Source organism: Lissotriton helveticus, chromosome 7 (assembly GCF_964261635.1).
Source record: "Lissotriton helveticus chromosome 7, aLisHel1.1, whole genome shotgun sequence".
Lineage (NCBI taxonomy): Eukaryota > Metazoa > Chordata > Amphibia > Caudata > Salamandridae > Lissotriton > Lissotriton helveticus.
In genome coordinates this window covers 434,848,917-434,874,585 of record NC_136068.1, presented here as the reverse complement: position 1 = coordinate 434,874,585, position 25,669 = coordinate 434,848,917, and the positions used below count along the sequence as shown (strand labels likewise).

The 25,669-nt window shown below is 47.7% G+C and overlaps 1 protein-coding gene across 1 annotated transcript in view; it reads right to left on the bottom strand.

Moving 5' to 3' along the window:
- The window catches only part of LOC144768558 (large neutral amino acids transporter small subunit 4-like), a 460,965-nt gene that overhangs the window by 267,840 nt on the left and 167,456 nt on the right, over nt 1–25,669 (bottom strand). Inside the window, exons 3-5 of the mRNA XM_078652331.1 lie at nt 23,856–24,078; nt 23,460–23,515; nt 22,422–22,498 (exon numbers count right to left, since the gene is read on the bottom strand). Of these exons, the coding sequence (XP_078508457.1) occupies nt 22,422–22,498; nt 23,460–23,515; nt 23,856–24,078 (356 nt within the window). The remainder of the gene's footprint in view (nt 1–22,421; nt 22,499–23,459; nt 23,516–23,855; nt 24,079–25,669) is intronic.

Sequence of the window (25,669 nt, the reverse complement as noted above, 5' to 3'; positions counted from 1 at the left end):
TTGCGTGCGACGGACGGCGCTGGCCGTCCGACGTCACGGTGGGCGTGTGCGGAGGACGGCCGGGGGCCGTCCAAACCACGCCCATGCCATAAATCACCCGTGGTTAAAGGATTAAAACTTAGTTCTGTGATCTCTGGACAAGCAGGTATTGGCCACCAGAGCTAGTAAACACCCCTGTGCCAAAGACATCGGCAAAGAGTTTAGGGGTAGTGGTCTTAGAAACGGCAATAATGGTAACACACACTTCAAGATTGGACTATGTTAAATCACAATTTCTAGGCCTAGCTGCCAACACCATCTACAGTTTACGTTACAAGTAATGCAAAACAAAGCTGCTCAATTTATGACTTGCCAAGGAGCGCCCATGTAATACCCGTACTGACGCCACTACATTGATTACTGTTGAAAAGAGAGTACAGTTTAAGACTTATTGCAAAACTTTCAAAGCATTTAACTACACGGCCTCTCGCCTCCTGAACAAGCAGATACATCTTAGTTCGAACCACCCTCAGATTATCTGGCTCGAACTATTCAATTATCCATAGATACTCAAGGAAAGGGGTGGATTGCTGGTGCTTGTCAATCTAAGACCCCTGCTGTGGAATTCTCTCCCAGAAAAGTATTTTTGGATCCTTATAAATACTTAAAAATCCTGGCTGTACAGACAAGCGAATGTGCTAAGGCAGACTTACTACATTGGTTACATAAACGTCTTTCAATTGTACAGCTCAAGAAACCTTTCAGTGAACGTGCAGTGTTCAGTTTATCAAGAAAAATTATCATAACATACATGGGCAGACAGCTTGGTGAGTCGAGCTCCTTCTGTGGGGCAAGGACGAACGGGTGTTTAGTTGAATATGTAATGTTTTGCCAGCAGGCCCTAGCCTCTGAAAGACAGTGTGAGTCAAATTTTGGAGGCCCACATTTTTAGCCTAACGTGTGTCTGGCTCTTTCCCGAGCTCTTTCAGAAGTAACATCCTAATTTTCGTGCGAACCCGTCCCCTAGGTGCAACTGCTTCTATACACAGTATTTCTGCTTATGAAGACAAAACATAGGCAGTGTGTATGGTAACGCATGTCCTTGTCCGAGACTTGCTCGACAGTGGCAGTAACTAAACCTCAAATTCTTCCCCTTTTTTGTTTTTTTTCTACAGAACTAGTGTAACGTCAGCAAGAGAAGTCTTGACAGCTGGCTTCTCTAAATTTCAGGCTTCTAGGAGACCTTTCTTCTCACAAGTTCTAAGTAAATATGCAAAACTATGCTATATTTGTTAACAGCACTTTTCGAAACAAATTCTCTGGAGTCCCTCACACCCACAAAGTAGAGAAACTCGTTTATTTTGTGAAAGTGGAACTAATGTGAAACTGACAGCAAATTCCTTTGCGGCATAGTAACTGATGGCCTGGTTAATATAAAAATATCAGCTTTGATTACGCTTGTGTCGCCTATGCACTTCCCACTGCCTACTTCTCTAACATTTCGTGGCTCTTGGCTTTTTATTTTTACTGTTTTTGTAGGTTTTTTAACAATATTTTCTATTCACTTGTGAGTTCGCCATGGTCACATTTTGTGTGATGTTGCTCCTTCTGTTGGGGTGAAATGGGTTTAAAACAATGTCATTTCCTCCAGATTTACCAAAGGATCCATCTTGTCCCCCGTCATCTTTAACTGCTACATCAAACCCTTTAGACTCTACTCATCGATAATAGCATAACAATTAACCAATAGGTAGATGTAGAGCTTTACTTGAAAGTATTCTCTGCTCCAAGCAGGCCCGGCCCATGCATGTAAGAGCAGGGGGGCAGGTGGGGGGAGTCAACAAACGACAATGAGGGAAACTTAAATAAAAACGTTTTTCGTTTTTAGGTCTCGCCTAGCAAACGCATTGCATGCACTGTTCGCCCTGGGGAGACTATTGTTGTTGATTTGGTGCCCAAAGGGAGACAAACCATGTGCAAGCCCAGACAGGCGTTGTGCAGGCGCACGGCGACAGGAGATGTGCACTCCGTACGCCTGCACATCTCCTGTCCCCGTGTAGGGCTGACGTTACACAGTGCGCGCATCACGCACTTTCACTTTCCCTACCCCTCTCGGCTCCACGGAGCCAGCTTGTTTCTTTTCTGGTTTCCCTTGTCAACTACAAAGAAGTACTGTATTTGACTCACACGGTGTATAGTGAAAGGCGCGCTATGATATTTCATCTCCGGGACCAGGACTCTGCTTAGAAGAGGCTCCTGAGTTTCCTTGATTTGTTTTCCTGTCCAGTTCTGAGCTAGGACCTTCCTACAGTCTCCTTGCTTAGGTCTGTTTCCACCCGTTTTCTCTGCCCACTGCATAAAGGCTGATTCTCTCCTGCGAGGCAGGTGTATCAGACGGACCTTATTTACACCCGGTTCTTGTGTCTGCTCCAAGTTTGTGTATTCCCTTCTCTTGCTGCCCATTGCAACGCCCACTCTTGGCTTCGTATGCAACGCCCACTCTTGGCTTCGTATGCAATGCCCTCTCTTGGCTTCGTATGCAACGCCCACTTTTGGCTTCATGTGCAACGCCTGCTCTTGGCTTCGTGTGCAACACCCGCTCTTGCTTTTGTGTGCAACGCCCGCTCTTGCCTCCATGTGTGACGCTCGCTCTTGCTTCCCCCTACTTTGGTCCAGTTTCTAGCCTGACCCAAATCTGCAACCCCCCTCACTTGCACCCACCTTTCATGATTCACACTGTTTTCCATTCCACATGCCTTTCTGAATGTTTACCTCACGTGTTTACTCTTGCTTCGTGAGATGGTTTATCCTCAGTGGGGTGTTCTGGCAGAGACTTGCTGCGAATCCTGCTGCCGTCTGAGGTGACAGGTGTTCCCCTCGTTCAAGGAATGCGGCATGTTTTGTGCAAGTGCAAAGTGTCATTAAGGTTACAGTAGGTGATTAAACTGGAATGTTTCTATAAATTAATTCCACATCCAGCACTTAAGTTGTCACTCAGAGTCTATCACTGTATTTGCTAGTAGTCCATGGTCTTGACTGTGGCTTGTCCCTTTCGCAAATTCCTACAGGTTAGTCTCTGTTATAATTACTCAGGGTGAAGGAAAACAAATAACCTTGGGCTCAACATCTTTAAGCAAAAAAATAACACATTTGCTGCATTTACCACAAAAAATAGTTTCTCCCTCAATCGGATCAAATGCAATTAAAGGTTCCTCACACTCTGTCTCTTTCTTCTAACCTTCTTAATACAGTCTTTCTCTTTCACCTTCTCCGTTGTTCCCTTCTTTATAACAGCAAAAATATAGCGGTGAATGCTGATGTTCCATTAACATTTTTTTTGCATAATTTCTTTGAAATTACCATGTTAAAAGATAAAACGCGGGTGCCACAAAGGTCTCACACTTGCGAGAGTTTTATCTATTGGCATTGTAAATGGCAATGCTTTTTATTTATGTGATTACAAAACCTCCAAGTGGTGTTTACGTGGTGCTTGCAGGTTCATAAACATGTAAATGAAAGGCATTAACATTTACTATGCCAATCGCACCAACTCTCGCAAATGCGAGACCTATTGCATTGCAAATGCTTGTTTGTTTTGTTTCCCTCATCATTGTCTATCGACAAACCCCCACCCACCCCACCGAACTTACCTGCACGGGCCGCACCTGGCTCCAAGCATCTAATGCATCAAGCACTGGCTGTACTTCATCAGTCCTGGTTGTCCAGCACCCACCTAAAGCTCAAACTCATCAAAACTGAATTCCTGCTGTTTGATAACAACGAGCAACAACTAATCTAAACGCAACTCAAAAACAGTGACCCGGACTGATCGCATTTCCATCCAGCACCAAGTCACTCGGGTTCACCCTAAACACCAATCTCATTCTTAAGAAACACATTGCCAAGAAAGCCAAGATGGCCTGGAATCAACTTTTCTACTGAAGAAAGTGAATTTGTTCATCCTACAATGTAACTTCAGAAGTAACACAGGTCCCCGCAGCCCACGCGGTGTGGGGGGGCCCCTAGCACCAAGGGGCCCCCTCGGCACAGAACTCTGGCCGGAAGAGCTCCTGATTGAGCCCGGAGGGTGCCCCCTAAGTACTGTGCAGGGAGGCCCCCTCACTTTTCGTTACGCTAGTGAAGTACAAGTCAAGCTCTTGTACTAGTGCATCTTATATGGGCAACGCCCTGCTCGGCGCCCTCCCCGACTCCACATTGGACTTTCATTTAAGTCATCCTTCATGCTGCAGTATGCCTCGTCAAAAACCTGAAGAAATATGACCACGTCTTCCACACTCTAACCCCTTCCATGCTCATGACGAGCCCAGCTTGTCATGCAGTACAGTGCTCCTGTGCTCATGACGAGCTCGTCATGACCACACCCGTTTTTATTGCTGTCCAGCACAGCAGGGGAAACTCTCAAGCATCGATGTGGCTAATAGAGCTCTCTTGGTATCCTTTGTAGGCTCACGCCATCTTTCAAACCAGCCTCATCATCTATCACTACCAGCGTAACTGTCTAACAGGCCGAAAATCTTCGATGACTCAGAAACCTGGAGCCGTGCCCCTTCTGTATTTATGAACCAAGAATCTGAAACAGCACTCCTTTAACCCACAGGACTACCTCAACCTTGTCGAGTTTAGTAAAACACTAAAGGTACACTTTTTTTTTTCACAACTGTGTTTATTAAGGGTTTCAGGCAAATCATACATACAGTACTCCATAGCCAGGAGGACACTGCCAGTGGAAAACACATAATAGAATGCATGAACAGCCTAGACATTCAACTATCCCCCCACCCACCATCCTACCCCCCACCAACAACCCCAAAAAGCCCCCCGACTACCCACCCCTTATCCCACCCTAACCCTGTGCACGTGACCACCATCAGCTGCAGTATACAGTGTAAAGCAGAATAGGTGTCCTGGAGCCACCTAGGCCCCGAGGTCACTGCCGGTAGGCAGTCTATCTTCCAGGTCAACGGGAGGTTCCAATGGCAAGTCTCTGTATTCTGCCCACTGCTTCCAGATCTTGTAATGTTTGCGGGGGCAGCCCCTGGCCTCAAACACTGGCAATTCCAATCCCATAAGAAAATCTAGTCCCGCCCTCCATGCTCTGAGTGGGGGGGCGCGGTCACTCTTCCACGCCCTTGCCAAATCCCGTTTGGCAACAGTCAGGCCCAACAGAAGGAGGTGACGCTTATAGATGTTACCCCCTACTTGATCCAGGATATGCAAAAGACCTAGCCTGGGCGTGTGAGGAAGGTCCCATTGCAGCACTTCTGACAAACAAGTCCAAACCCCATTCCAGAACCGGGTCAGACCCACACACGACCACACAGTATGCAGCAGCGTACCGCTCTCCGTCCCACAACGCAGGCATACAGGGGTAGCAATGAGGCCAGCCTTCCACAGTCTCTCTCTGGTGTAATAGGCCCGATGCAGGTACTTGAACTGTATAAATCGGAGTCTCACAGCGATGGCCGCCCCTCGGGGGGACTCCAGAGCCTCCCTCCAGTCATCCTCATCCAAGGGGCCAACGTCTACCTCCCATGAGGCCTTCAACGACAAGAGGGAAGAGGAGCAGTGAGTAATTAAGGTTTGATATATTTTGGAGACTTTTTTATCCCCCAGATCCCCCATGAAGAGCTTGGCTTCAACGGGGCTAAATTCTGGAAGTTGGTCTAACCCCACTAGACTCGGCGCAAGGGCGTGACGGAGTTGTAAGTATTTAAAAAATTGGGTCTTGGGCATGTCGAATTCGGCGCTAAGGGCTTGAAAGGTTTTAAGAGTAGTCCCAGTAAGGACATGGCCTAGCGTCGAGATCCCAATAGAGTCCCATCCACCAAACCCCGACAGTGAGGCGAGCGCAGGGAGCCGGCCATTGTTCCAGAGTGGCGTTTCCGCTGTTAGGCGACCCCACCAGCCCATACGACGCAGCACCTGTCTCCAAAGCATGAAAACCACCTGAGTAGCCTGCGGCAGCTTCCTCCGCCGGCTGGCCGAGTATAGCAGCGTGTGAAGCGTGGCATCCCCCATAAGGAAGCGTTCCAGGGCGTATGCCGGGTCATCGCGCCCACCGTACCACCACTCATTTAGAACCAGCAAATGAGAGGCTTGGTAGTAGGATAGTATGTCTGATGTAGCGAGACCACCACAGTACATGGACAGGAAACAAGTCCGCAGTGCCACTCTGGAGGCACCCCCTGCCCACAGGAAGCGTCCCAGTACCGAATTCACGCGACGGAACCATTGTGGGTCAACCCTATATGGGTAGTTCTGAAGCTGGTAAAGGAGTCTAGGGAGGGCGACCATCTTAAAAATCGCCGACCTGCCATAGATGTTAAGGGGCATGCGAGACCAGGTCTTGACGTCCGACTGAACTCTGTCCCACACCGGCAGCACGTTGCGCTCCCATGCAATTGCGGCAGATTCAGACAGGAAGACTCCCAGGTATTGTAGACCACCAACCGCGACTTGCAAGGCCGAGGCCCAGGGGAACACCTCCAATCGTCCACCCAGTACCCATAAAGTTGATTTACGCGGGTTGAGGAAGAGTCCCGACACCTCACCAAAAATACGCATTATGTCTAGGATCCGCGGACCAGAACGATGAAGGTCCGTCAGAAAGAAGAGGACATCGTCTGCGTACAACGCAATCCTGTCCGAGAGTCCAGCTCCCCACACAAAGCCCCGAAGCTGCGCATCAATGCGCACCCACGCGGCCAATGGTTCCATAACCAAGGCAAAAAGGTACGGGGAGAGGGGGCACCCCTGACGGGTCCCCCTGGCAACTGGGAACTTCTCCGACACAGCTCCCGAGACCCGCACCGAGGCGGTGATGTCCGTGTATAGAAGCCGGACATACGAGACAAAAACTGGACCTAGGTTAAGCCGCGGCAAAAGAGCGAAGAGGTAAGTCCAACTGACCGAATCGAATGCCCTATCGATGTCTGCCAGTAGAAGCGCCGCTTGTTCTCCCGTTGCTCCCATCGCCTCCACAGCCACCTGCGCGCGCCTGATATTGTGTCGCGTCGCCCTGCCGGGCATAAAGCCCGCTTGATATGGGTGGACTAATTCCGTTATATACGGGAGGAGGCGGTTCGCCAATGCCTTGGCCAACAATTTGGCCTCAAAGTTGATCAAGGATATGGGACGGTATGACTCGTGTCTGTCGGGTGGCCTGCCTGGTTTCTGAAAAACTACGATTTCGGCCTGGCGCCAGTCCATTGGCAAGCTACCACATTCCCGCGCCGCCTCCAGTGCCCGCCTATAATGCGGCCCCAGCTGCAAGTGGAATTTCTTATAAAATTCGCTGGGAAATCCGCTCGGTCCGGGCGCCTAGCCAGTATTGAGTTGACCCAATGCATCACCCAGTTCCTCCGCCGTCAAGGGGAGATCAAGGGCGGTCCTGGCTTCGTCTGTTATCGCGCGAGGGGGAAGGTCAGCGATGAACTTGTCAATAGCCTCCGGCTGGAGACTGTCCCGAGGGGCATATTGTATCGCATAATAGCGAGCGAAGCTCGCCGCAATGGCAGCCGGATCCGTCATGGCCATCCCGTCCTCGTCCACGAGGCCCGGTACAGTAACCGGTTGCAGTGTTCGCTGACACAATCTATGGAGCATGGTGCAAGATTTGTCGCCCCATTGGTAGACCCTGCTCCTCATAGCCAGCCAGGCCTGTCGCGCCTCATCAAGTAAAACTGAGGCGTAAGATTGCTGCGCTTGCAGGAGCAGTCTGAGAGCTACCCCATTACCGTCGGTCCGACACCGAGCTTCCAATACCCCTACTCTACCTGACGCCGCTACTATAGCCTCTCGACGACGTCGACGGGCGGCAGCACACCACGCTATGTCGACGCCACGCAACGTGGGCTTCATGGCCTCCCAGACCATCACCCCATCAATCTCCTCAGTCAGGTTCTCGTGCCAGTAGTGGGCAATCGCTCCGCGCATGTGAGTAGTATAGTCAGGTTGCTGGAGATGCCACGAGGACATCCGCCATCGAAACGGCTGGTGCGACCTGTGTAGTGCAATCTGTACTACGACTGGGGAGTGGTCTGACAGCCCACGAGGCTGAATCACGGCCTGCTTCACTCTGTCAAGAAAGGCCCCCGGCACAAACACACAGTCCAGTCGGGAGAAGGAGCCATGCACAGCAGAGACATATGTGTACTCACGCAAACTGGGATGCAAGTGCCTCCAGACATCCACCCAGCCCAGCCCATCAACCATCGCCTTCAAGCGTGTAGGGGAGGTGGCCACCGCAGTCTCTTGTAGCCTCCGCCGATCCAGGCACACATCTACTACATCGTTCCAGTCACCACCTATCACAGCCAAAGAGTCCGGAATCTCAGCCCACAATGCAAAGAGGCGTTCAGCCAGGGACCATTGTAAAGGAGGAGGGGCATACACACAGCCAAATACCACTGGCTCCGCGCCTATCACACCCTTGACAAAGACATACCGTCCTTGGGGATCCAGCCAATGACGCTCGTGGGTATATGACAGTCTCCTGTGTATAAGGATGGCCACCCCTCTCGAACCTCTAGAAAATCCTGCATGAAACACTTGAGTGTAGCCAAAGCGCCTTAACCTTAGCACCTTTGTTCCCAACATATGCGTCTCCTGCAATAGCATGACATCAGCTGAGTCCCTCTTGCCCCAGCGCAACACTGCCCCTCGCTTAATTTTGTCCAACATCCCCCTCACATTCCAGCTTAAAATTCTCATAGATCCACTAGTAGGTGTCATTTGTGTGGGATCAGCCATTGTCCTGATGGAAAAGTCTCAGAAAGCCCCAGGGCCCAGCCCAGGCACCCTGCAGCATGTAAATCACTGTAGCCAAAATCACGTGCATCCCGTCCAACACCCCCCCAACCCCCCCAGCTCTCCCAACTGACACAACCCCACAAACCACCCAACACCCAACACTCCGCCTCCCCCCACCCCTATACCTCATGAAACCTTGAAGTATCTGTTGCGGCATGGGGAGCTTCGGGCCCAAAACATAGCGCCCAAAACCACCCATACCAATGGATCCCACTACACCCCCCAAACTAACGGGATCTACCCTTCGGGGCCGCCTCCCAACGTGAGAGGACAAGGCTGCCCATATGTCAACACCCCGAGCCCCAATGAACCACTAGTGACCTGAAACATGGTCAGGGCGAGGCAATCAGGCCTCACCAACAGCGCCCCACCTGAGACAAACCAATGTCCAGGTTTCACCACCCCTGGCGTTAGTCCCTCGGCCATCGCGGCAGCTGCTCCGGGCCTCTCGGATAGTCCAATGATGAAAAGAGAACAAACTTAGGAGATGGAGGTCTCATGATCATTAAAGCCCTTTCCCAGACTGATCAGTGTCGGACTGTACACCATCCCGCGGGGCGCCCCCGGAACGGGAGCGTCTCCGCGACCGAGATTTCCCGCGTCTTTTACTCCTGGTGGAGGAGTCACTCCTCTCCTGCGACGATCCACGTGATGGCCCCGGGTTCAGGCCCGGTTGGGCGTTCGGCCGGAGCCGGATAGTCTCATCGGTCCAACCATACACTGCCTCTAGAGTATCAAAAAAATGAGTCTTGGACTGGAAAACAACTCGTAGGCGGGCCGGGTAGAGCAGTGAATAAGGAATCTTCAAACCCCGGAGCTTGGCTTTCGCATCTTGAAAGGAACGACGCTGCTGCTGCACTTGTCTGGTATAGTCCGGGAAAATCATGATCTTATGATTATCGAACAGCAACGTGTCTGCGGCCCGTGCTTCTCGAAGTATAGTATCCCTATCGTGGAAGTTGAGGATTTTTGCGATGATTGGGCGCGGTCGTTCTCCCACTGGCGGCTTCTGCATCAGGGCTCTGTGGGCCCGTTCGATCACAAAACAGCTCGAAAGGACATCTGGGGGGAGCCAACCTTCTAGCCAACGCGTCAGGAACGCATCCATGGGACCCTTCTCGCAATCCTCCGGAAAGCCAATGAAGCGTAGATTATTCCTGCGTGCTCGCCCTTCCGCGTCCTCAACTCGGAGTGCCAGACCCTTCTGAATCTTGTCCATCTCTGCCACTTTCTTCTTCAGGGCACCCACATCGTCCTCCACCCCCGTGATCCTGGTTTCGGCCTCCGTGATGCGGGCAACCGCGTTGCGAAGGTCCTGGCGCAGGAGCATGACATCAACCCCAACTGCCCCGATCTTGGCGTCCAGGGAGTCTCTGGATTGCGTGATGGCAGCCATCAGGGCCGCGTTGTCAGGTCCCGCGTGCTGACTGCCTCCCGAGGCTCCCGACCCCCCGCTGGGTCCGGTAAACTTATCGATCGGACCTTGCTTGTTGGGTCCAGTGCCGCCCCCACCTCTTGTCATGGTCAGGGGAAGTCGGGCGAGTCTCTCCGCACCCCCAGTAAACTAGACGTAGAATTCACTCGGGAGCCTAGCTGCACACCGCAGGTGGACACACCAAATCAGGGGGCACTCACAGTTCTCCGTGCGTCGCAGTCGGATCAGGCCTCTGTCCACTCCTGGGCGGCAGGCACAATCGCCAGGGTGTCGGGGATAGGTTGCACTGGACACTATCTGCCCCGATCCACTGCCCGGCCAGCACAGCCGCAGGATCTGTAGAAGTCCAGCCTCAAAGGGGCCCTCGACCCCACGCGTCACCGACCACAGCGTCTGCTCCCCCGACAGAGAGCCAAAGATGGACGCGCCAGGCGGGGACCGCCAAACTCAAGGTCCCGGCTTCCCAGAGGCCCAGCAGAGCACAGCACCCCTCCGGCATCCCCCGGGGCGCCAGGTCCCACTGCCGTCACAGCAAAGGCAGTCCGGGGAGTCCTCCGTCACGTCCCCGGGAACAGACAGCCCCAGACCCAGGCAAAGGAATTGCACCGCCGGACTCACGCCACCAGAGGGGTCCAACCCACAATGTCGAAGGGCCGCAGTCACGGGGGACCTCCCGTGGCACTCCCTCCTCACGACGGATAGCGACCTGTGGCAAACTCTCGGTCCCACCAGCACCAGGGACACCCAGCGCCGACTCACCACCTCCCAGGCGCGGGTCAGCTCAGCGTCGCGAAACTCGAGGCCCCGGCTTCTCGGGGTCGGCACAGGCCGCAGCTGTTCCGGAACCTCCAGGGGCCACCCCTGCGTGGGAGTCCGCTCCACCGGTCACCGCAGCAGCCCCTTCCACCTCCGGTGTCACAGGCTCCGATCAAGGAGGCTTCCAACCGGTCCGACCAGCGGCCGCCGGCCGATGCCTCGAAAATTGAGGTCCCGGCTCCGTCTGCCGGCCCCAGGCCGCACCACTCCACAGCCGATGTCGGCTCACCAGAGCAGCCGGGGGGACAGCGTGCCTCACCGGACAGATCCAGATGCCGCCAGGGACAATCGCCACTCAGGTAGGGCAGTTAGCGGGCTCGGGGGTCAGGATAAATTAAAGGATTATGTCAGGGCAGGCGGGAGCTCTACCACGCTGCGACCGCCATCATCGCCCGGCAAGCCACGCCCCCCCAAAGGTACACTTTTTGAGAAGAATGCTACATCACAATGCTGTAACAGTCCCCTTCCCCTCTCAGAACTATGCTACTGTTCCAGTCACTCATTGACTGTATCTCAGTCTTTGTCCTTGTACAGCGCAGCACTGCCTTTCAGCTAGGTTTGTGCTTTGCAACCCCAACTTGGAAACATACATGATGAAAGAGGGTAAGACCCACCACGGTTGTTGAGAGTATTCTTTGATTATAACTGTATGTTCAAAATGTATATTACAGGTTTTATTAGTGTATATCATTTTAAAATACCAATAAAGTTTTCAAGGAAAAAGAAAGGATGTTTCTCAAACTGTCTGTCTCTGTATGTTTCCACCAAGAACTAGGGCTTCCTGACTATGGGCTGCCGTCACATGCTTGTGAAAATCCTGACATGCCTGCTCTGAATTTGGCTGCCCTGACATATAACATTTTGTAACTTGTGTAGCTCGCTTTGTACCGGACAATTAAGTTTCTCCCTGGAATGCCATCTAAAAGAAATACTTCGTGGGCCACGTTTCTACCTGATACAGTTATGTATTCTTTGGACAATACTGTACCCAGATAAATATCCTCTTCTGCTTCTTCTTCCCAGGAGCAGCAGCAGCTCCTCTGCAATGGCGGAGGAGCGTCGCTCCACTGCCTGGCTCAGAGCCAGCAAATGTAAAATAAAACAATGTTCTTGCATCATTTTATTTTCCATTTGCCGGCTCTTAGCCAACGCTGTAGGGAGGGGCAGGACGAGGCATAGGAGGGAGGACGAGTGGTGTTGCGTTCACTCCCAAAGTGCTCATGTGTGTTTGGCCGGCCGTCTCAGGCCGACCAAAACACACATGCACACTTAGGTTTCTCCAGCACGGCTACATTGAGGAGCCGGGCTGGAGAAACCCCCACAGACTCCCTGGCATGAGCGGAGCATCTTTTTAGCCCGCTCAGGCCAATCTCCACATGCTCTGCAGCACGGAGATTGGATGGGTGTCTGTCCAGGAGAGGCGGTGAACGCGAAGCGATGCTGGGGGAAGCCGGCGGCTAAAAGTAAATTTTTTCTTAATCTAATATTTCTAACATCCCCACGAGATCCCCCCTCGGTGCTCCCCCTCCCGCATTCCCTCCACCCATCTGACCACCCTTTATTTGTGGCGTCAGGGTATGAAACCCCTGTTACTACTTCCACCAATTAGAAGCTTATTGTTTCGTCTTTTAGCATAGAAAATATCAAATTACGGCCCAGATTTACAAAATTGTCACGGAATACGGAACACAGCTCAGCAATAAAAGGGCAAAGAACAGGAAACGCCATATCTACAGAGATATAACAAGTTCCGTCACTCCCCAGCGCTGGTGCAGAAACATAGGGCCTCATTTATGAGGCCTTGCGTGAGTTTTGCGCTTCCGATGCGTCACTTTTTGTGACGCATCGGCGGCGTAAAATATGCCTCCTGTTGCGCACTATTTACAAAGTGACGCATCTAAGCAGATGCGTCACTTTGTAAACCCCTGCGCTACATTATACCTGCGTCAGGTATAATGTATGCAGAGGGGGCGTTCCCCCGCAAAAAGCCTCATAATAGTGACGCAGTGAAATCGATGAGATTTCACTGCGTCACTTTTAGGACGCTGTTGCATCAAAATCTTGCGCCTGCCTCACAGCAGGCGTAAGACTTACGCATGCCCTTTTACATGGGGCTTTCCCCATGTGAAAGGAAGCATTGCTGGAGTTGCGTCACTTTTGTGACACACTCCAGCAATGCGTGACCTTTGCGCCTACAGATACGTCAGAAATACTGACGTATCTGTAACTCCTTGCGACATGATGCGTCATATTATAAATATGACGCATCAATCATGTCGCAAGGAGGGTGCACTGAGAAGTGACGCATCGCTGCTTTCATGCAGCGATGCGTCATTTCTCATAAATGAGGCCCATACTGCCTAGCGCACCGCCCACACCTTTGCTCCACGGTGCAAAGGTGTGTGTGTGTGATTTCAGAATAGTTTGTACTAGAAGGGTACCCTTCCAGTACAAAATACTACGCTTAGACTGAGCTTAAAATGTTTCCTACTGTGCAAGCATGCTTTACAGTGCAGCACACAGGCAAAGTGGAATAAGTTAGGAGAAATGAAAGCACTTCTGCTTTTCAACACCTGCTTTCCAGTGGCGCTCCTTTTTAGTGTAGAGCCCTGTCTACAATTGTTAGCAGATAAGGTTTTGCATCAGAAATCATGTACCACCTATGGAATACTTTCTTGATGCAGAATAACGCAAAGAAGTGCTTTGCACTGGTTTGCTTGGCTTTCTTACAAAATAACACAAAATTTGCATTGGTCGGTAATTCCTGAAAAGAATTTTGCATTGGGTCTGCGTTATAAAAGTAATGCAAATTCTAAACCTGACCCAAAACCTTTATAAATCTGGCCCTACGTTTTCCTAATGATATTAATAAATCATTGCCAACTCCACAGAAGAAATTATATTTATCCAGAATACAGACCATCGAATTGAGAGAATCCATCAAAGGTATCCTAGGATACTGCTTATATTTGAATTTAGATTGTCCGTATATTAACACAGAGTTTTAGAAATATCTGTCTTTGTCAGAAAAACTTCGCTCCATAATGCCCTTATCCTGCATGCAAAGCAGACACCTTTGCGCCATGTTGCAAGGGCATCTGCATTGACGTGAGGCAGCCCATGGCACGGCAGCGCTGGGGGAAAGGAATGCACCATATTGCACAAATGCAGTGCATCCCTGCCCTTTTACATTGGCGTAGGGCAGTGCTGCAAGAAGACTTGCGGTGCTGCCCTAAGTCAAATCCCCATAAATAGGCCCCACTGATCATCACAGCAGCAACCACTGGAATTGCTAAATTACAACATTAAGTCAACTCTTTTTTTAAATAATCAAAACCGGTAATAAACAGCAGCAGCTGGCAGGCACCGTAAGGGCCAGAGCGGCGCACTCAATTAAACTTCGTTTATTCACACGCCATTTGCCATCCGCTGCAGTTTACCCTAACGTTATATACTTTTAGCTAGAATATGGCAACCAGTTTTACAATATCGTTTTTTTTTTTTCATTAGAGCGCAAGGGAAAGGCTTTAACTTTTTCCAATGCTTTCACTTTTGCCGCCCGCTTGTTATAATCGCTGTGTGCACCCCTCTCAGAGTATTTAACCCGCCCGTGCACTGTTTCAGCCCCCTCAAGATTCTGTCTGTAGAGGATCCCTGTATTGTCTGCATGTTTGTGGGACACTTGCAGGGCACCATGTTTCTCAAAAGAAAAGGTGTCCATTCTAGATCCGGAAAGGCTGGATCCATGAAAAGGTGTCAGAATAGTTTTGGACAATGAAAATAATAATTTGACTGTGTGTAAGTAATCTGGAGGTCATCGAAAGCGCTCTAATGCCCTGGGATCAAATGCACACTATCTAAAACTACAAAGAATAAAATAAATAACCGTGCTCTCGTGCCTCTCCTTCCTTGCACGCACCAGCGCTCTCTTTGCTTTCAGTGGCTCTCTGTCCTTTCACTGCCTCCCCTCCGCCCTTGCTAATCAGTTCCAGCACTTGTTTCCTTCTCTACCCCCATTCGCACACCACCTCTCAGTCTTGTTACACCCCCCTTCCACACACCTATACCACTCAGTGCACATAATTATATGCTACATAACTACACTGCGCTCAACGCAACATACACTCCAAATACCACTCAGTGCCACATAATTACACGCCACATAATTAGACTGCACTCAATGCAACATACACTCCAAATACCACTTAGTGCCACATAATTACACAACACATAATTACATTGCACTCAATGCAACGTACATTCCAAATCCCACTCAGTGCCACATACTTACACGCCACATAAATACACTGCACTCAATGCAGCATACGCTCCAAATACCACTCAGTGCCACATAGTTATATGCAACAAAATTACACTGCACTCAATGCAACATACACTCCAAATACCACTCAGTGCCACATAATTACACGCCACATAATTAGACTGCACTCAATGCAACATACACTCCAAATACCACTTAGTGCCACATAATTACACAACACATAATTACATTGCACTCAATGCAACGTACATTCCAAATCCCACTCAGTGCCACATACTTACACGCCACATAAATACACTGCACTCAATGCAGCATACGCTCCAAATACCACTCAGTGCCACATAGTTATATGCAACAAAATTACACTGCACTCAATGCAACATACACTCCAAATACCACTCAGAGCCACATAATTACGCACCACATAATTACACTCCACTGAATGCAACACACACTCCACACAATACCACTCAGTGCCACATACTGACATGCTACATAATTACACTGCACTCAATGCAACATACTCCAAACAATACCACTCAGTGCCACATAATTACACGCCACACAATTACACTCTACTAAATACAACATACACTCCACACAACACCACTCAGTGCCACATAATTATATGCTACATAATTACACACGCTCAACGCAACATACACTACAAATACCGCTCAGTGCCACTTAATTACACTGCACTCAATGCAACACACACTCCAAATACCACTCAGTGCCACATAATTACACTGCACTCAATGCAACATACACTCCAAATACCACTCAGTGTCACATAATTACACTCCAAATAATTACACTGCACTCAATGCAACATAAACTCCAAATACCACTTAGTGCCACATAATTACACGCCACATAATTACACTGCACTCAATGCAACATACACTCAAAATACCACTCAGTGTCACATAATTACATGCCAAATAAGTACACTGCACTCAATGCAACATACACTCCAAATACCACTCAGTGCCACATACTTACACGCCAAATAATTACACTGCACTCAATGCAACATAAACTCCAAATACCACTTAGTGCCACATATTTACACGGCACATAATTACAATGCACTCAATGCAACATACACTCCAAATACCACTCAGTGCCACATAATTACATGACATAATTACACAGCTCTCAATGCAACATACACTCCAAATACCACTCAGTGCCACATAGTTATATGCAACATAATTACACTGCACACAATGCAACATACACTCCAAATACCACTCAGTGCCACATAATTACACACCACATATTTACACTCTACTGAATGCAACAAACACTCCACACAATACCACTCAGTGCCACATAATGATATGCTACATAATTACACTGCACTCAATGCAACATACACTCCAAACAATACCACTCAGTGCCACATAATTACACGCCACATAGTTACACTGCATTCAATGCAACATACACTCCAAATACCACTCAGTGCCACATAATTACATGCCACATAATTACACTAAACTCAATGTAACATACACTCCAAATGCCATTCAGTGCCACATAATTACACGCCACATAATTACACTGCACTCATTGCAACATACACTCCAAATACCACTCCATGCCACATAATTAGATGCCACATAATTACACTGCACTCAATGCAACATACACTCCAAATACCACTCAGTGCCACATAATTACAAGCCACATAATTACACTGCACTCAATGCAACATACACTCCAAATACTACTCAGTGCAACATAATTTCACACCACATAATTACACTACACTCAATGCAACATACACTCCAAATACCACTCAGTGCCACATAATTACACACCACATAATTACACTGCACTCAATGTAACATACAGTCCAAATACCACTCGGTGCCACATAATTACACTGCTCTCAATGCAACATACACTCCAAATACCACTCAGTGCCACATAATTACACGCCACATAATTACACTGCACTCAATGTAACATACAGTCCAAATACCACTCGGTGCCACATAATTACACTGCACTCAATGCAACATAAACTCCAAATACCACTTAGTGCCACATAATTACACGCCACATAATTACACTGCACTCAATGCAACATATACTCCAAATACCACTCAGTGTCACATAATTACATGCCAAATAATTACACTGCACTCAATGCAACATACACTCCAAATACCACTCAGTGCCACATACTTACACACCACATGATTACACTGCACTCAATGCAACATACACTCCAAATACCACTGAGTGCCACAGAACTAGACGCCACATAATTACACTGCACTCAATGCAACATACACTCCAAATCCCACTCAGTGCCACATAATTACATGACATAATTACACAGCTCTCAATGCAACATACACTCCAAATACCACTCAGTGCCACATAGTTATATGCAACATAATTACACTGCACACAATGCAACATACACTCCAAATACCACTCAGTGCCACATAATTACACACCACATATTTACACTCTACTGAATGCAACAAACACTCCACACAATACCACTCAGTGCCACATAATGATATGCTACATAATTACACTGCACTCAATGCAACATACACTCCAAACAATACCACTCAGTGCCACATAATTACACGCCACATAGTTACACTGCACTCAATGCAACATACACTCCAAATACCACTCAGTGCCACATACTTACATGCCACATAATTACACTGCACTCAATGTAACATACACTCCAAATACCATTCAGTGCCACATAATTACACGCCACATAATTACACTGCACTCAATGCAACATACACTCCAAATACCACTCAGTGCCACATAATTAGACGACACATAATTACACTGCACTCAATGCAACATACCACTCAGTGCCGCATAATTACATGCCACATATTTACACTCTACTGAATGCAACACACACTCCACACAATACCACTCAGTGCCACATAATTATATGCAAATAAACAAAGTGGAATCCACTGGGGATTAGAAAAGTGGTCCCTACTGTGGTGGGGAGCACTTCGTGTTGTTTAAATACCCCTCACACACCAAAAGGGCCCTTGGTGTCATTCTACCATCATTGGGGTCTTCGCACCCCTCTACGGGATGCGGCGTGCTGCGACCAAACGATTGCGCGGGAGCACTTAATCGTGTTGACTATGTGTGGTGGTGTGTGGGGTACTAAATGTGAGTAGTGAGGTGAGGGTGATATTAAAAAATACCTGGCCCAGGGTTGAAAAAACTTTAATTAAGCCCTGGCTGGTATTATTAAAAACGTGCTAGGCGAGGTAGTGGCTGTATAATTATGTACAGTTACCTCTTAAGTGCGTCGACATGGACATGTTTCGGAGTATCAAACTCCTTCTTCAGGACTGGAAAACACTCAAATTCCCTCCTTACTCACATGAAATGTTTATTTAAAAGTGTATTATACAAAAATATATATAAATTAGGTGTATGTGTGCCTAATATGTATATAAGTGAAAAAGTCCTATTGCCAATTGGCGAATGAATTCAGACCTGGAGGAGAAACAAGGTATTGAATCAGTATCTACATTTGTAGAAGGCATAGATATCCCGGCAGGTAGCAATGACCTAGATGGGAAAATATGCTAATACATATAGTAAACATAGAGGATTAAATGTAAGCCTCCATTCCTGTAAAAAAATCAGAAAAACGACATAAAACACACACATAACACTTATGTGACAATGGACTTTGAAATGGTGATGGTAGACATAACCTGAATGTAAAAGGGTTATCCTACTTATTGTTATAGGTTACTTTGCCTCATGAGCTTTTGCGCATAAAAAATATATTGGGGCGTCCCATCTGGCTAAGAATCAGCAATCTGTAGGTATGAGGAGAGTCAGGTTTTAGTATCCATTCCATACCTTCAGACAAATTTTGGTCAACTGCTGCCCCATAGTAAAACTCACGGTCTCTGGAGAAACTGTTCTCCTTCTGCCCCTCAGCGCTGCTCCGACGATAGTGATGGCCCTGGAGGCAGTCGCGCTTATATATCATCCCTAATTGATTAAATGCGCGGAAAAACGATCAATTACCGGTCGGAAAAGCCCAAATATGGGTGTGCCGATCTGGTGAGTTGTAAGGGGTATTATCTCTATCTTAGCGCATGCTCATATGGCCAGAAAGGCAGTGCGCATGCGCGAAAGAGATGTGTTCCGCTTGCGCATGCACGGTGAATGGGAGGAGAGACGCTGCGCTCGGTATGGAGCGATGTCGAGCCAATGACTTGTTTATGGATGAAGTACAAGTATCTTAGTCTGCCAGGACACTATGTAAACCACAAGTTGGCGATTGTTACTGGGAGGTCAGGAGTTTTCAAAGGGATTTAGGTATAACAGTGTTTTCAATGAAACTCAGGCATGGTACTAGTACATTTGTCTACCAGGCCACTATGTAAACGCAAAGTTGGTGGTTTTTACTGGGGGATCACAGGCCTAAATATGGTGACAATCACATAGAGATGCTGCAACATGCACCTCCAGACAACAAATGGCATCAGATTTCACGCGAAACATACAGACCAGGTCAGCCTTGGAGTGGAGTGGAACAGCCACAACCAGCCAACTAAGTCTTAAGGAGACTTAGGCATAATGGATTTTTCAATGAAACTTAAGCATAATAATATATAAAAGCTTCAAGGAATCAAGCCATGCCAGATCAGAAAAAGTGGATGTATCATGTTAGGTGGGACCATGGTATAGCATCATTGAGTCCGACCACCTGGGTACCTAGACGGAACACCCAACGTTGCTCTTTTTCAAATAAACCAACCTCAGATGTTAATTGCTCAATGACCGTCCAGGCCAATTCATTGACGCAGTGTTGTCTGTCAAGAAAATGGGCTGCCATCTTTGTGGTGGTTTTTCGACATCTCACATTACTTTTATGTTCATTTATCCTCGCCTTTATTGGTCTGGTGGTCATGCCCACGTACTCTAAACCACAGGGGCACGTGATCAGATATATCACATTCTTGCTATTACAATTCGTGAATTTTCTTTGTTCCCACACGCTCCCGTTCCTGAAAGTTAGTGAAAGACTCTTTTTGGTCAAATGGCAACTGCTACAGTTGCCGCAGGGGTAATGCCCATGTATCCCCTGTAGTCTTGGTTGTTCGTTTGTCTCGGGACGGGGTCTGGTGTGCACCAGGGTGTCTTTTAGGCTTTTTCCTCGTTTATGGGCAAACAGAGGTTTTTCAAGATTAAGTGTGCCACTAGTCAGGGTTCTCCAGTGTCTATTCACAATTTTCGAAACCATGTTCGATTGTGCGCTGAACGTGGTCACACAGACTGGCCTTTCCAATGTTTCACTTTTAATGATCTTGTCCTCCAATAGGGCCTCCCTGTTATTGTTCCTAGCCCTCTTCATGGCTTTATCTATCACTCTGTTAGGATAGTGTCTTTGCTGAAGTTTCTTTTTCAGGTCTTGTGCTTGTGCCTTGTATCTGCTGATATCACTACAGTGCCACATAATTACACACCACAAAATTACACTCTTCTCAATGCAACGTGAATACACTCCACATAATACCACTCAGTGCCATATAATTACACACCTCATACTTACACTATACTCAATGCAACATAAATACACTCCACATATTACTACACAGTGCCACATACGTATATGCTACATAATTACACTGCACTCAATGCAACAGACACTCCAAGTACCACTCAGTGCCACACATTACACCCTACAGAATTACACTCTACTGAATGCAACATACACTCCACACAATGCCACTCAGTGCCATAAAATTATGTTAAATAATTACACCGCACTCAATGCAACATACACTCCAAATACTAGTCAGTGCCCCATAATTACACTCTACTGAATGCAATATACACTCCACACAACCACACACACAACCACACACACAACCACCTTCACACAACCACACACACACAACCACACCCATACACACAACCACACACATGCCACCACACACACAAACACACACACACAAACAACCACACACAACCACACACACACACAACCACATACATCTAACCACACCCATGCACACAACCACACACACACAACCACACAGACCTAACCACACCCATACACACAACACACAACCACACACACAACCACACACACAACCACATACACAACCAGACAAACAACCACAACCACACACACAACCACAACCACACATACAACCACACATACAACCACACACACAACCACACACACAACCACACCATCACTGCACACTTTCACCAGGCACATACACCACCAGACATCAGTGCACGCTTTCACCGGGCACAAACACCCCCAGCCGTCAGTGCACGCTTTCACCAGCACACACCACCAGACGTCAGTGCACGCTTTCACCAGGCACATCACACCACCAGCCGTCAGTGCACGCTTTCACCAGGCACACACTCACCACCAGCCATCAGTGCACACTTTCACCAGGCACACACTCACAACCAGCCGTCAATGCATGCTTCCACCAGGCAAACACACCACCAGCCGTCAGTGCACGCTTCCACCAGGCACACACATCACCAGCCGGCAGTGCACTCTTCCACCAGGCAGAAACACCACCAGCCATCAGTGCACAATTTCTACAGGCACACACACACCACCAGCTATCAGTGCACACAGCAATTGTTAACGCATTCACAATTAACTATTGTAGCAATCGCAGTATGGCGCACTTTACGTTTAAATATATTCATCTAAAGCGCAGCATGCCACCATTGCTACAAAAATAAATACACATTTTTTTGTCCTACAATTTATAGGCTTTTGTTGCAATTGGTGTTGCAATATTTTGCAATGCCAATAGCTCAAACTTAATTAATGCGAGACCTATTGCATTGCAAATGCTTGTTAATATTGTTAGGGTGGAACAATAAAATATTCAGGCCAAAGCATACAATCTTCAGGTAGGTGACAGAAGAGTGTTTCTTACTTTTCCTGATACTAGATACCAGGATTGCAAGGACACTTTCAAGCGGAACAGGGTTAGCATGAACAACTGGTCTGCTTTCAGATAGGACTGTATGTGTTTAGGAAAAATAGACATTGCTTACCGTCAGAGTGGTGAATATGATGCAGGAACCCCCTATGCCATTTGCCACCATGGCAAACATCAGGAAGAAAGACGTTTCTGAAAATGAAAGAAATGTGTTAAAAGTGACCTGAGCACCCTTCTTAGTAGTGGACTCCCCCTTTCAGATATGGCCTGGGGTCCGTATGTTAACCATGGTTTTCACTTATGTGCTAGCTGTGGCCTGGAATCCTATGAGCTGTGGCTTGTTTTGAGATGCCCGTGTTAAACTCTGGAATTGATTACTCAGTAGGACAAGGATCTGCCTGACTGCATGACCTGGGATCCATCTCTAAAAAATGGCACAGGGTTCCTAAGTAGTGGGATGGTGTTCCTACTGTGGCAAAAGGCGGACAGTGACCTGGGGTCCACCTGTTTGTTAGCAGTGCTCTGGGATGCTCATGTTAGCTGTGACCTATGTTCCTGGTGTTAGGAATTAGACATTAAACTGAGAAAGGCACAGATACCTGTGTGAGAATATTGGACGTGGTCTGTGACTCCCCTGTTGGAAGCAGTGTAGGATCTCTTGAAAGATCTGGATGGGTTTCCTAGGTCGGCAGAACTACCTGTCCAAGGATATTGGCGGTAGCCTGGGTCCCTCATTTCAGCTGTTACTTGGGGTCCTTGTGTCTGTATTAGGATAGTGGTCCTAGTTAGGCACCTTGGTGTGAGTATTGATATGTGACTACATGTTCTCTTCTTTGGAATATGTGCACAATATTTCACCACTGTGCTGGGGTCCAAGATGTCCTATAAAGGAACGAGAGCAGGCTGTTCTATCTCTCTTCCTGTGGGCTATGGTGATTGCTGAAAGAACATTGTAAGTTGTACAGGTAGAGATAGCAAATGAAGGCTGTCAGTTTGAAAGAGGTTCAGTACACTGAGAACAAGGGTTGGTGGAGTGAGTGGCATTTGCCGGCTGCTGCTGTTTACTTGAAATCTGTAAGGGTAAGTGCTAACTGAGGGGCCTACTCAGGTGAGAAGTGATTACTCTTGAGCACTTCAGGCCAGAGGTACTTACTCGGTGGGTTGCTCGACATGTACGCCAACAACAGGCAGGAGACAGAGAAGGATGCACTGCAGAAAACATAGGGGAAAAATACAAGCATCATCAGAACTGAACAAGATGTGGCCAGCTGCCTCCATTAATCTACACTTCTGCATTGTGGTTACGATCCTGGCTGTGCATCTAATTTGTTGACAGAGTGCAATGGTTTGTGACTGCAGTACAAAGGCTCTAAAGATTGAATTACGCCCACCAGTGAAAAGTACTAGCACTAAGTGACTGGCTTGTGGATCCTAGAAATAGGTTTGACGTAGAGTTGAATGCTAGAAAGGTTAATCTTGTGATTTTTGGTGCATTCTAGAATTTGTGTACAAGAGTGTGATCACTAGAGAGTTATTTCTGGCGTACTACCTTCCAATCTGGCGTATATGTCTCAGGTGCAAGTTATCCAGAACGATCTGCAAGGGGAGTAGTGTGAAGCCGAGGAAGAAAGCGCCCAGTGTGAAAGCGAGGTTCAGCATGTTCTCCTGCTTGATGCATGTAGGCTGGTCTTCCCATCCTTCATTCAGTGTCAGTGATCCCTGAAAGGCGGGATCCTTTGACAGCTTGGTCTCCGGTAAGTTGCTCTTGAAATCTAAAGACAAAACAATGTTTTGTGAGGCTGGAGACATTCTAAACTGTGGCAAGTGTGAAATAACCAACCCTTCATGGGGCACTATTGCTTTCTGAAGAACACCTGCAGTTTTAAACTCTCAGTCTGCTATGCATTTCCTAGAGAACTTTCTAAAATTAGGAATGTCAGCTTGTGACCAAGCTATTGTCTGAAGTATTTCTACCCAGTAGAACTTTAGGGCTATCAGAATTCTGGATATAATGAACGATTAGTGAAACTTGAAGGGGGAATAACATTTCTACTATATCATAGAGCTCTATGTATAATGGAGGTTTGGCTAAAATTATAATACTGTGGAAATAATCTTAGCGCTATACAACTCTAGGTAAATCTGAAGGTTGTACGAAACGTATTTCGGGAAACGTATCCCATAGAACTCTGGAAGATTCTGGGAAACTTAATTGTGGAGCTTCTCTTCAGAACTCTAGGGTTTGCGAACTTTGATCAGCGTGTGGGTTCTTCTATGCTTTAGAACCATGGGAGATTCTCAGGACAAATCTGGGGCCAGCCCATTGCAGGAATCCTCTATCCTGCACGGCCAGTGAGAAATATTTAAGCCAAAAAAGATAACTTTTTTTGTTAGGACGATGATGATGAGGAGGGTATCCTTTGATCTTTCAGAGCTCTGGCAGATTTTTGAGGCAGTACTAAGATACGCCACTTTGGGATGCACTTCTGCCCCATGCAATCACCAGAGAAACTGGAGGCTGTCTATGAAATGTTTTTGTCTGGTGACCCCTGTGAGAAGTTGGCCTGGTATATGATGTCCACTAATTAAAGTGGGCACCTTCACCAGTCCAAACAACCCTTATGGTGATTTAAGAGGTCAAAGATAACCTTAGAAAGCTATCCACGTGGTAGCCATGGAGATCAGCCTTCAGGCATAGTCTTGAAGGAATGTTAAGCAGTTTGTTTTTACCAGAATGCAACCTTATTGTATTGGTTAAATGAAAGGAGAACCACACAGTAGTTCTAAGAATATATATTTATTATTACAACACACTTTAAATACTTCACAGTATCTGTTACACGCAGATAAACACAAAGCACCCAATACTGTAGCACAAAAACAATCAAAAGTAGCACTAATACACAGTGGGCTTCCACGGGAGACCAAACCATATACTAAAATAGTGGTATGAGAACCACAACTCAAGTCAAGAGAGTGTCTAGAGGATGTAGAATCACTGGGACCCCAAGGAACCACCCAAGGTGAGTAAGTAGGTAGCCCACGGAGGACGGGTGCATTGTGAGAACACAACTGTGTGCTACATACAATTCAATGGGAGAGTCGCGGTCACAGTTTTACACTTTAAGGACCCTTCCCAGTAGATTATGAAGAAATCCTGTGGAACATAGAAGGGTGGAGAGCTACCCCACCCATGGATACTGAAGTACCAGAGTTACCTACCCCAGGGAAGACGAGTGCATAGGGCTGAAGTGGCGTTGGAAACCGCTGTTGTTCTCAATGGGAGTCTTCAAAGAAATGCCACTGCTGGAAAGAAGAAAAATGTCCAGTGGAACACACAGGTGGATTCTTGACGAAGGAACC